Source organism: Salvelinus namaycush, chromosome 15 (assembly GCF_016432855.1).
Source record: "Salvelinus namaycush isolate Seneca chromosome 15, SaNama_1.0, whole genome shotgun sequence".
Classification (NCBI taxonomy): domain Eukaryota; kingdom Metazoa; phylum Chordata; class Actinopteri; order Salmoniformes; family Salmonidae; genus Salvelinus; species Salvelinus namaycush.
This window is the reverse complement of record NC_052321.1, coordinates 24,631,020-24,643,304: the sequence shown is the minus strand read 5'-3', so window position 1 is coordinate 24,643,304 and position 12,285 is coordinate 24,631,020. Positions and strand designations below refer to the sequence as shown.

The 12,285-nt window shown below is 43.4% G+C and overlaps 1 protein-coding gene and 1 long non-coding RNA gene across 3 annotated transcripts in view; one reads left to right on the top strand and one right to left on the bottom strand.

Annotated features, from left to right (window-relative positions):
• The first annotated feature begins 5,517 nt into the window (after window positions 1–5,517).
• On the top strand, window positions 5,518–9,128 carry LOC120060342 (tRNA (guanine(37)-N1)-methyltransferase-like). 2 transcript variants are annotated; one of them, XM_039009564.1, is made up of 5 exons: window positions 5,518–5,532; window positions 5,722–6,347; window positions 6,622–6,746; window positions 6,848–7,487; window positions 7,935–9,128. In XM_039009564.1, exons 1-5 carry the CDS (start codon window positions 5,525–5,527, stop codon window positions 7,988–7,990), a joined length of 1,455 nt encoding a protein of 484 aa, XP_038865492.1. In that variant the 5' UTR covers window positions 5,518–5,524; the 3' UTR covers window positions 7,991–9,128. The 2 variants fall into 2 exon arrangements, with proteins under 2 accessions (XP_038865492.1, XP_038865493.1); XM_039009565.1 differs by having other exon boundaries at window positions 5,523–5,573.
• Window positions 7,821–12,285, bottom strand: part of LOC120060343 — a 75,297-nt gene continuing 70,832 nt past the window's right edge. The window contains exon 7 of the long non-coding RNA XR_005478219.1: window positions 7,821–8,513. This is a non-coding gene — a long non-coding RNA (uncharacterized LOC120060343). The remainder of the gene's footprint in view (window positions 8,514–12,285) is intronic.

Genomic DNA, 12,285 nt, shown 5'->3' with positions numbered 1-12,285 from the left:
TACAAGAGACAAAACTCACAAATTCTACAGCACAACGGCATAGTCATGTCCTAAATGTAAAACTAATAACTCAATAATCCATGCATTCTAGGAATGCTATAAATTCCGGAAGTTGTGGGCGGAGCTAGAAAGTTGGGTGACAGAAGTATTACAATGTAAAAAACAAATATCCGTCTGTCTGCATATTTCAAGACATGGCATATGGGGGTGTCGTGAGATACCCAATAGTCTGGACGATTCTCTTCTCATCATCATCTTGAAAATACGCATACTAAAAACTTGAAAATCAAAGCTCCATCATTAACACAATGAAAACATCTAATGATTTAGTATTGAAATAATGAAATAGCATGGGTGACCGAGAAATACAAATTGTTACAATTTAAGGCCAAGTGGCAAACAATAATGGAGGCACTAGGGATGGGGGGTGAGCATGCAGGTCTGGGCAGATGAGATGTAGTCACTGTTTGTGTGCATCTATGTTGTTGTTCATATATAGAGTGAATAAGAAACAAATAAAAAAAATACAAAATATTAAAACTTTTTTTAAAGAGCTAAATGGACATTACACAGCGGCAGCCTAATGAAATTCAACTGATGTTTGAGTGGAGATCTGAATGCCAACTCACCTGTTAGATCACACAGCATCAGTAGGAGGTGTATAGAGTAAGCTGCCAGACTGGACACTAGCAGCAACTGCAGAGACCAAGTGGACAGGAGTCAATATTCACCACATTCACATCAAAGTGACACACTGATGTGAATACTGACTCCTGTCCACTCGGTCTCTGCAGCTCAAATTACTACGTCTAGAACAATCTATAGTTATCATTTCGCTACTAAAGGAGATAGGTGTAGAGGCGTGGAGCTTCTAGAGAAAGAGCTGAGTAGTGAGCACAAAACGAAGGAGTTAGGGGGCAGCTCCATATTTTAACTTTAAAATATGCTTCCATCTGTTCTACTCACCAGAAGCCCACTATACTGGTGTTGGCCATTGCGTAGGCCAGGTCCAGGATGGCACTGCCCATGATGGCCTTCATCAGATTGAAGACAGATGAGGGGAAGGAGGCCCCTTTAGCCCTTGCCTCCTCTGGAGAGATAATAGATTATGAGAGAGAGACAGAAGAGAAAGGGGGTGGGGGGGGTAAACATATGGATAGCTCAGTCAAATCAATCAGCTCACTATAAAATAACGTACTATTACTTGAAAGAACAATGTCAAATTCTAACATAATCCAGGAAGTGAATAAATTTAGAGGAAAGCTTTCTGAGACCCACTGTGCTACTGTGATGAGAACACTGCAGTGGAATGTAGTGTAGGACCAGTGAATGGAATAGGACATGAGGAGAGTGGATTTGAGCCCGAGCCTGCAGGACAGCTGCCAGAGCTGGGTATATTGACGATGATGCCTGGTTCGGTTTGGCCTCTAATAGGGGATATCCTGGAGATCCAGCCACAACCCTGGTGTCAATGTCAAAGCAAACCAGAGTATGAGTCTGGATTAACCTATGAGTTATTGGATCTGATATAGTCATGGTTCCAGCAGTGGTGGATAGGAAGTGCGCTATTATTACATCAGGAGGGCTAAATATACATCAGACTAATAATGCAGGGGATGTTTGGGGTTATCAGAGTATGCAGTAGTGGACCTGTAGTGCTCTCTAAGAGTGATCGGCATTTTGACATAGGCCTTCACAACAGATCTTTATGACAGAGTTCCCTTAGCCTTGACTACAAGAGGAGATATGTGAACTAGCTAGAGGAGGCACCCTCTGTGCTGCACTGAAATGTCTGAGGTGCTCCACTTCCCTTGTAGGCCTGTAATCAGTCATCATAACGAGTAACCGTCAGTCATTTTAAAGACTTATGTTGCAATGCTTGACCTCATATTAGGGGTCATTATTTGTCTTGTCAATAACTCTAGGGTTCACTTTACAGTGGGATGCGTGATAAATAAATCATGTTTATCAGGTAATTTCCATGTAAAAGGTCCCATGAGCAGCAACATGGGAAGTTCATAGGAACATATAAAATTGGGTGACAAATGAAAGCTAAGAGCCTTTACATTTTGTGAAATGAAGGCATATATACATTTTATCTTAAAAATGAGGCATAAGTAATGGCTTTGATTTCTAGTCAAACAGATTGAAAAGGAGTCTTAGGAAACAGCTACCACAAAAAGTCTTAGAATTTAAAGATATGTTGGGTTTTGGTAAAGGAATTTCAATGCACAAGGAAATGTTTTTTTAAAGATATTTTCTAATTTCTCTACCGCATGAGGAGGGAGGATAAGGAAAGTTTACAGAAGTAACAAGTAAAGGTAGACCTACAAATGTGTTAGTGTTTTTCTGATATCCATTTTTGTTTATGAATTAAGTGATTAAAACTTGTAATTCTGTTACCAACTTGGTAACAGAATAACTGAAAAATCAGTAACGGAATTACTGTAATTAAATGTGTTACAATGGGGAATCATAGTAGTCACAAGCCATGGTTTGGTCACCTGCTACTGTTCTCCCTTCCACTGGCATACTGTTATGTTCAGCTCATAACTGTTTTCTTTCTCTTTCTGTCGTGGTCAAAGCGAGTGTGAAAAGAGTATGGACAACCCTCCCTCTCTCCAGTTAATGTTACATCTCCCGGGTCTTACCGACTCCTACTCATGAGCCCCCTCTCTTTCCATTTACTGTAACCAGCATCCGCACCCACCGACACTGGATGTCCATGGACGTTGAAAAGTATTTTAAATTTGGTCAGTCGACCCTGGCCTAGATTTCAACGTCCACAGACATCGTTTTTTGGGCTGGTCCAAACCGGCCTTGATTTGGCCCAAATATAGACGTCCACGATTGGTGAATGGACCAAATCTGAACCAATCATAGACGTCTATGTTTCACATGTTTGGACACCACAGTAAAGAAAAGTAGAGTTCAGTACAGTAGAGCACACTAGAGTACAGTATAATGTACTGTGATGTGCTGAACTCTAATATGCTGTACTGTGATGTCTATGTTTCACAAGTTTGGACATCTATGATTGGTTCAGATTTGGTCCGATCCGGACCAACCAAATTTGGTCTAGTTTGGTGGCGGACCTCAAACTAATAGCCAGTATGTAGAATAATACCCATAAATGCAATATTGCATATTTCTACCTTTGTGTACCTATTTAGGATACATCACCATGAAGAGAATGATATTTATATCCACAATTATGCATTTATGTATAGTAAAGATCAGGGACCCAAGAGATAATTCTGTTACTGTAATTCTGTCACTGGGTGTAAATCCACTTCAGTTACTGTAGTTTAATAACCTAAATAAATGTTTTCAAACTCAAGGAGTCATGTCTTAGCCTAGCCTCTTTTAGAATCCTATCATTAAAAACTTACACTTTCGTCTCTAACATATAGGCTTTGCATTCCCGAGCAGACCCATTACAAGTCAGAATGTTAAAGAAAAGTCATTTAAATGTACTGTACTCGGAATTTGTCCCTATGTCGGAGGTAATCTGAGACAAAATAACCACTAGGAAGTGTTATCAACCTAACAGTCAGTAGGCTGGTCTGTATATTGATTTGTATTTCCGGTTTTCTATTTTCAATACCGACGCAATTCACACGTGATAAACACTATATAGATAGATGAGCCTAACCGAACATCGTCCCACACAATCAGCTGGGAAATTTCACAAACACTTCCAGCTGATTGTGAGGAAACGTGCGTCGGTCAACTACGTTCGGTTATTGTTTACTTATTGTGCATCACGTGCAACACGTCAGGAGATTGAAAATACAAGCTACAGAACCTATTGGCGCCACAAAATGTTGGGTAAACAACACTTTCCTGGGGATACCCCATCTCCACCTCCTACCATCAAAAAGACCAACAGCACAGAAAACCAGTAAAGTAAGTAAATATCATTTTACTCAACATGCTGGCTTATAGAGACTCTTTTTAGGCAGACTTCTTTTAAACTGAATATCCATGGGGTAACCTTGGTAACAGTCTGATGTTTAGGCAGTTCATTGCTGACACCCCATTCTTCCTGCAGACATCTTTGAATCTTAATACGGAGGGAGATTTTACTGTAATTCTGTTACCAAACTTTGCATCTGTACAGTTCTTCCAGTAAATGTGTTTTTGTAAGATTTTCTGTGTAAGTTGTTCAAAGTAGTCCTAGTGCAGTTATGATTTGTTAAAACGTTGAAAGTTTCAGCCTAATTCCGTTAAAGTGGAATGGCCACACATCGAGAACAGCAAAGAAATATGTAGCCTAACAGTCACCATCTGTTTACTCGAGAATAAAAAAAAAAAACATGAATTCTAGTGGGTTGTGTACTGTAACTCCCTGGGGCCAAACCACTGTAAAATGTGGACTTGCAATGACAAACAGCATGAGATGAATGTGCATGATTCCCAAAGTGCTGAGAGAGACAATGCAAGTGGAACTAAATTTGTCATGTGAAATAGAATTGCACAGATTGAGCATGTGATTCATGTTCACTACCTGTGCCAGTCCTCCTTTTTGACTATTTTACTTTACAGCTGGAGATCAAATTTCAATATTTAAACAATGTTGCAAATGTCAGGCAGACCACACTTTTATACAAATCTCCACTATTGAAAACCAATTTCTAGTCTAAAAGTAACGGGAGATAGTAAATAGGCATTTCAATGTCATAGCTTTAGATGGTGGTAACATGTGGAATAGACACCAGCTGGAATGCGGTTTTAACCAATCAGCATCCAGGATTAGACCCACCCGTTTATGCATGACGCTGCGCAGAGTGCCTGGATACAGCCCTTAGCCGTGGTATATTGGCCATATACCCTGAGGTGCCTTATTGTTATTATAAACGAGTTAACAACATAATTAGAGCAGTAAAAAAAAGTGTCATAGCCGTGATATCAGACCGTATACCACGGGTGTCAGCCAATCAGCATTATGGGATAGAACCACCTAGTTTATAATATAGACTGCATAGCTACTAGAAATCAATTGTAGTGGGCTAGATGTAACCGTGGAACATACAAGGGATCCTACGCCTGTTGCAGAAAGAAACGTTAAGAAAATCCTGGATGCCAATAAGTGAGCACACAATTATTAAACTGATGCCTCTTAATTCCTGGCTAGAGGCTGAATGCTCACTTACATTTCCCAGGAGAGGGGTGGTCTCGTTGCCATGATCATGATCAGTGTGAACGGTGGTGCCTTCTACATTGATACTCAGTCTCCGGGTGATTTGCCCTCGAGCGAGAGGTTAGTAGTATGTTACTTACAACAACCAATACAATAGCTACCTCATCTGTGCAGTTCGTGGTGCCTGGTGAAGACAAAGTTTCCTTTAACCAACAAAATCTACTCCACTATGAGGACCTGTATATGCAACTTCTCGCAGCTGATTTGAGGTGGGCATATGACATGAAAACGCTTCTGGTTTTATTCGTCGCGGATTGGATAGAAATGCACAGCAAGTCCACTAATGATGACGTCTAAACATGCGCGTGCTCTGCAGAAGCGATGTTGAGGTGGGGAATGCGTTTGAATGTTTATGGTTTTACTGAATAAAGTAATGATCTTTCCATGCAATAATATTAACAAAAAGTAATCATTCAATGTTGTTTGCCAATCATTTGTCATATCTATTAGTTTGTCATTTTTCTAAGGTTGATATTTAGGTCATATTTTAAGGAGACCTCTACGATTTGTCTTTGCAGGATTGTTCCTAGTATCTTCTCACTACTACAAACTCAAAACTGCGTGAAATCTCGCTATCGATACCGGACCCTGTGTTCAGTGGTCCTGCAGCCGGACCGAGCATCAACTTGTTCTGAGAGTGTTTCGAAGCCGATGCTTGAGCAGCATCAACACAGCGTGATGGATCCCAGCCTATACACAGCTCCTCCTGAGGTCCGAGGTATGACCTGTTTGGATAAAGAAGTCTTCTCCCAGACAGTTATTGTCCCAGCCCTGCGTGTGCCAAAAGAAGTCCTCAATAAATTGGTTAAGAGCCTGAAAAAAGTGGCACTCCAGCGCCCGGGCATACGAAGAGTGGTTGAGGTTGAAGGCAGCGATGACGAGAGGCTCTTGTTGCTGGACCCTGCCAGTGTCTCCTCACCCAGCTCATTCAGCGACGCAGAGGCCGAGGCGTTGCAGTCATTTGGAGTACCTCAAGAGCTCCAGCGGTACGAGCTGCGGCTGACCTATGACAACCTGAAGAGTGAGGAGGTTCTGCGCGCTGTGCTGCCAGAAGGACAGGACGTCACCTCGGGGTTTAGTCGAGTGGGTCACATTGCGCACATGAACCTGCGGGAGCACCAGCTGCCCTACAGAAACCTCATAGGTGAGTGTGCCACAAACATAATGTACTGTTCTGCATCACAATAAATGTAATACAATCTGTCAGGAGACAGGCATGGGTAACAGTAATGCTATTGACAGGTTATGTATTTTATGCTCTTGAATCCCTGACCATGCTCCCAGGATTGTATTTCCTGAGTGGTCAATTAGCTACAGATGAATTACGTTAAGTGTGTGTGAGGAAAACAATAGTGCTGATTCATTGTTTTACTGACATGATGCAGTCTTCCTGTCTTCTGTTGCAAATCCATTTCCAGGCCAAGTCATAATGGATAAGAACCCCGGGGTGACCTGTGTGGTCAATAAGACCAACACCATCGACTCCGCCTACCGCAACTTCAAGATGGAGGTGATGGCTGGAGAAGAAAATATGGTGGCTAAAGTAAGTCCTATGAGATTGTGATTTTGATTAAACATATTTTGTCATGAAATCAGAGGCGTGGGCATTGCATTCCTGCCTTACCCTCCCTCTCATTGTTGCAGGTGCGTGAGAACGGCGTGACATACGAGTTTGATTTCTCCCGTGTGTATTGGAACCCTCGTCTAAGCACCGAGCATGAGCGTGTGGTGGCCCTTCTGAAACGCGGTGACACTGTGCTGGATGTGTTTGCTGGCGTGGGTCCTTTTGCCATCCCCGCTGCCCGCCGTGGCTGCACTGTGCTGGCCAACGACCTCAACCCTGAGTCTCACCGCTGGCTGCAGCACAACTGCAAACTGAACAAGGTGGAGCGTAAGGTCACCACCTTTAACCTGGATGGCAGGGACTTCATTCAGGGGCCACTGAAGCAGCAGCTGCCTGTCATGATGAAGGGGAAAGCCAGTGTGCATGTGGTCATGAACCTTCCTGCCTTGGCCCTGGAGTTCCTGGATGCCTTCAGAGGCCTGCTGGACCAGGGACTTTCCTGTGATGTGAATCTGCCGCAGGTGCACTGCTATGGGTTCTCTAAGGAGGATGACCCCCAGAAAGACGTGGTGGAAAGGGCCTCAGCCAGCCTGGGGTTCTCCCTAGAGGGGCTGTGCTCTGTGCATCTAGTGAGGAACGTGGCCCCCAACAAGGAGATGATGTGTGTGAGCTTCACCATCCCCAAAGAGGTTCTCTTCAGCAGAGAGAGCACACAGACAGGTGAGCTTTCATTCACACAGCACCAGGGTTGGTGTTAATTCCACAAATTCAATTCAGACTCCAGGTCAGTCTTTGAATTCAGAGATTTCAATCTTCAATATTATCCAACAAATTCCAATTCAATTCCCTCAGGCTTATGTCACTGTTCTGACAGCCTAGCTGTATTGGAAATAGAAGTTGAAATTATTTAAAACAAATCCTGCAGTCAATTTGATACTAAGTGCATTAATTCCATTAGCTGGGAAATGTACAAATAGAAAATTCCGAAGATTATATCAAACAGTCCAAATTCCAATGCAATAACTTGAAGATTGAATTCAAATACAATTCAAGATTTGAAATGTCACATTTAATTTGAATTGGCCCCAACCCTAAACAGTACAACACACATGCACTCTCTGAAAGACTGTAGACTGAAAATACTAATACCATTTGTCCTCTCCTCAGAAGCCATAGAAGAACCAGCACCAAAGAGACAAAAGTGTGAGGAGACAACAAATTGAATATATTTGACCAAGGAGCTCATTCTGAGACCTTGAATTGTATATTTTATTTTTGATCTTTGAACTCTGTTCATGTTATTTTATAATAGTGTCAATAAGGCTGACATGATCTAAATCATGGTTATGCCTTGACCTAAAAAGAACATAAACAGGTATGTGTTGACTGTATTTGAAATACTGGTCCATTATCCAGGTCCCACAAATAGGCATTGTTTCAATAGTTTTCTTATCCAACAATGAGCTTCATTGTGTTTTTGTTTTTTTAATAAAAAAATAAGATTATACAAAAATGGCAACATATACATCCTGATCTGACTTCAGACCGAAGTACACTGTCCATAGCTCCCTCCACAATGTAAAACAGGGGGGTAATTTGAATCCTGTGATAATTGACAGCTTCATATTTCTGAGTTTCTGGGTCAGTCCAGTAACGGCATCCTGGATGGCTCAATGACACACAAGTCCTGAGTTGTATCCTCCAACCATGTCCTGGGGCTGGGTAATGCGCACGTGGTTCAGATACCTGCAAACAGAAAGAGAGAAGAAACATCAGTTAAAAATATAATTTTGCAACTAAGTTTACAGTATCCTAATGTAAGCACCTATAGTCTTATCCCCTCTCCTTCAACATCCCTATATTAGCATCACTGCTACTGTATATGTGATGTAAAGATCAATCGACAGTCTTCATAGGTGGTGAGGCCTTTAAAAATGACCCAGGCTACACTGGACACAATGGCGTTGATGTGAAGTGTTTCTTGAGCATGGGTTAATTTTTATCCAGACACTTAGCCCACACCCAAGGTTTTTCTAGCCCTCCAGAATCCCCTCAGCCCCATTTTATTTATTTAACCAGGCACGTTGACTGAGAACACATTCTAATTTACAGGGAGAGGAAGAGGGACAGTCCACCCCCCCAACCTCTTTCTCAACGCTAAGGATCTGGATCACGTTCTGCGCATGTTATTTTACGCACACATTCGTTTTTCTAAGTAACTGCTGCCCCTCCCTTCACGTTTCACTTTTTAACTTACCCTCTTCTGAACCATGATGATGTAGCTTATGTCTCTGCCTCATATTTCTGAACAGCTGAAATAAAAACCCTGCTGGTTTTATAAAGCATATATTATGAAGGCTATAACCTTTTCTGTCAGTCTGTTGTAATGGACATTGCACAAGCAGGGTGCATTCCTTACACTTGAGAAGCAACAAAATCAGTGTTTTGTGGTTAAGCTAATCTTTATAGTTGCTGCCATATACTTTCTGAAAAGAATAACACTGCCTCCTGGCAACTTAGTCAATGTTTGCAATGATGATGAAAAAAATAATTCAATTGCTAATTAGACTGCGTGGCTGTCTTACTGCATGGCAGCCGAGCGTGTATCCGGACTGGTAAAAAGAGTGACAATGGGCGTGTTCATTTTGTATCGACAGGTGCTAGACTTATGCCATGCTGATATCATGGCAATAGTAATATGCTGCATGTAACAACAGCTAAGAAGAACATGAAATCGCTAGACTGTCGTGATTTTGTTCAATACTGACAATTTGTACGAACATGTCGATAATGTATTTTGTGTAAAACATGTAAATAGCTGCATGTAGCCTACTACCCTCCTGAAGAAAAGAAAAAACATGAAATCACACTTATGTTTACTGAGGCATGGAATGCAATAATTCGAACAGTTGTGTACAACGAAGTTTGTAGGAAATCACGCTTATACTTAATAGCCTACTGAGGGAATGCAATAGTTTGAAAAGTTGTTTGTACAACATGACATTTGTAGGCTACACCAGTGACCAGACAAATGGCGACCAAGGACGTGAGAGCGGCAGCGGAGCACTCAGCACAGCAGCTACGTAGGCAGTGGAGCACTCAGCACAGCAGCTACGTAGGCAGTGGAGCACTCAGCACAGCAGCTACGTAGGCAGCGGAGCAGCTACGTAGGCAGCGGAGCACTCAGCACAGCAGCTACGTAGGCAGCGGAGCACTCAGCACAGCAGCTACGTAGGCAGCGGAACACTCAGCACAGCAGCTACGTAGGCAGCGGAACACTCAGCACAGCAGCTACGTAGGCAGCGGAACACTCAGCACAGCAGCTACGTAGGCAACGGAGTGTGCACATGGCAGAAATAAATGTTTTTAGCCAGGACAAAGTGGGATACAGAAACTCTACCTGTAGCCACTCCATATAGCATTCTAGGTGTATTTTATTTTTAAGTGTGTACAGATGTAGCCCAAGCCCACCAAGGACCCTATTCAGCTTTTCAGAAGATGGCAAGTCACTGTTTATTTTCACTCTGAGCTGTAGATGGAAAAACAGCCGAGCTGTCGACTCAGACCCTAGTCCATGGTGACCAGTGCTCTTCCACTAGGGGGGGGTGACCTGTAGCCCTACCCTCTCTAATCCTTCCTCCTCACACACACACTCAGGTCCTGGGCTGTCAGTCAGCTCAGTGGGCACTAGGGGAACGACTCCTCCCTCCTCCTCTTGGCCTCCCTCAGTGGGTTCTACAGTCTCTGGCTACTAAGCTAACATAGTCCTCAAGCGACTGAGGTCCAAAGCAACAAAGACAGCACACACTCACCCCCCTCCTTTCCCACACTCACAGCCCCAGCAAAAAGTGCTAAAGCCCCCACACGAGTCAGGCTTTGTGCCCCCTGTCCCTGAGAGCCAGGGAAACTTCAAAGTGAAATAGGAAGCGAGAGCACAGACAGCCCTCTGATTTGTGCTCCGGTTCAGTCTGCTTTACAGAGTAACCCAACACCTGTGGGGGGCTCAGAGAGAAACTGGGAGGGAGGAGGAGGTGTGTGTGTGGAATACGTGTGTTGGAGTATGTGTTTATGGAGCATTTCTTTTTGGCAGTTTGCATGCGTACCGGTGTGTCAGTGTGTATTTAACATTGTTTTCCCTCATGAATTTCCATGATATACAATATATGGAAAATAGACTAATATCTAAAAATCAACTGCTAAGCATAATATATACATGGTCATTAATATGGCATTTACTAATGTGCTATGCACTTACATTAACAGAAAAGGAAGTCTAGTCATCAGTGGTTAAGTTCCAGACATACAAAGAGAGGGCAGATCGGGTTTTGTACATAAAGACCACTCTTCACCCACTAGAGAAACAACACAAGTCCAAAACAGGCATCGCAGTGATTATTAATAATAACTTCATTAAGCACGAGCCCTGTAGCCGGTCCTTCACGGCGCACTTGAGGGAGGCCTTCTCCGATGGCTTCCTGCTCCTCTCCCCACAGCAGATGAGTGCCATCTATTGATTATATTCTACTGGGCCTTTTTAACGGTGAAAAAGTGGTCTATTTCCAGTCCGGCTAAGTCTGCTCTTCCTGCTAATCTAATCCCCAAGCTGCACATGTGGTCATTCCTTCCAAGAAAGCTGAGAGCCATGTAACTTTATACCAGCCTGCCCCTAAGGAAGGAGGAGAAGAGAGGAGAGAGAATAATGGGGGGAGAAGGAGCAAGAGATGGAGAGAGAAAGAGCAGGAGGATGCAGAGTGAAATCACCTTTGGGTATCATCACCAGCCAGTCCTCTAGTCTACAACCGTTAAACCAACAGTCTGTCTGCTCCCCCTAACACCAACCGTTAATTCAGTTCTGCTCCATTAACTCTGCTCCCCCTAACACCACCCGTTGGTTCAGTACTGATTCATTAACTCTGCTCCCCCTAACACCACCCGTTAGTTCAGTACTGCTCCATTAACTCTGCTCCCCCTAACACCACCCGTTAGTTCAGTACTGCTCCATTAACTCTGCTCCCCCTAACACCACCCGTTGGTTCAGTACTGCTCCATTAACTCTGCTCCCCCTAACACCACCCGTTAGTTCAGTACTGCTCCATTAACTCTGCTCCCCCTAACACCACCCGTTAGTTCAGTACTGCTCCATTAACTCTGCTCCCCCTAACACCACCCGTTAGTTCAGTACTGCTCCATTAACTCTGCTCCCCCTAACACCACCCGTTAGTTCAGTACTGCTCCATTAACTCTGCTCCCCCTAACACCACCCGTTGGTTCAGTACTGCTTCATTAACTCTGCTCCCCCTAACACCACCCGTTGGTTCAGTACTGCTCCATTAACTCTGCTCCCCCTAACACCACCCGTTGGTTCAGTACTGCTCCATTAACTCTGCTCCCCCTAACACCACCCGTTAGTTCAGTACTGCTCCATTAACTCTGCTCCCCCTAACACCACCCGTTAGTTCAGTACTGCTCCATTAACTCTGCTCCCCCTAACACCACCCGTTAGTTCAGTACTGCTCCA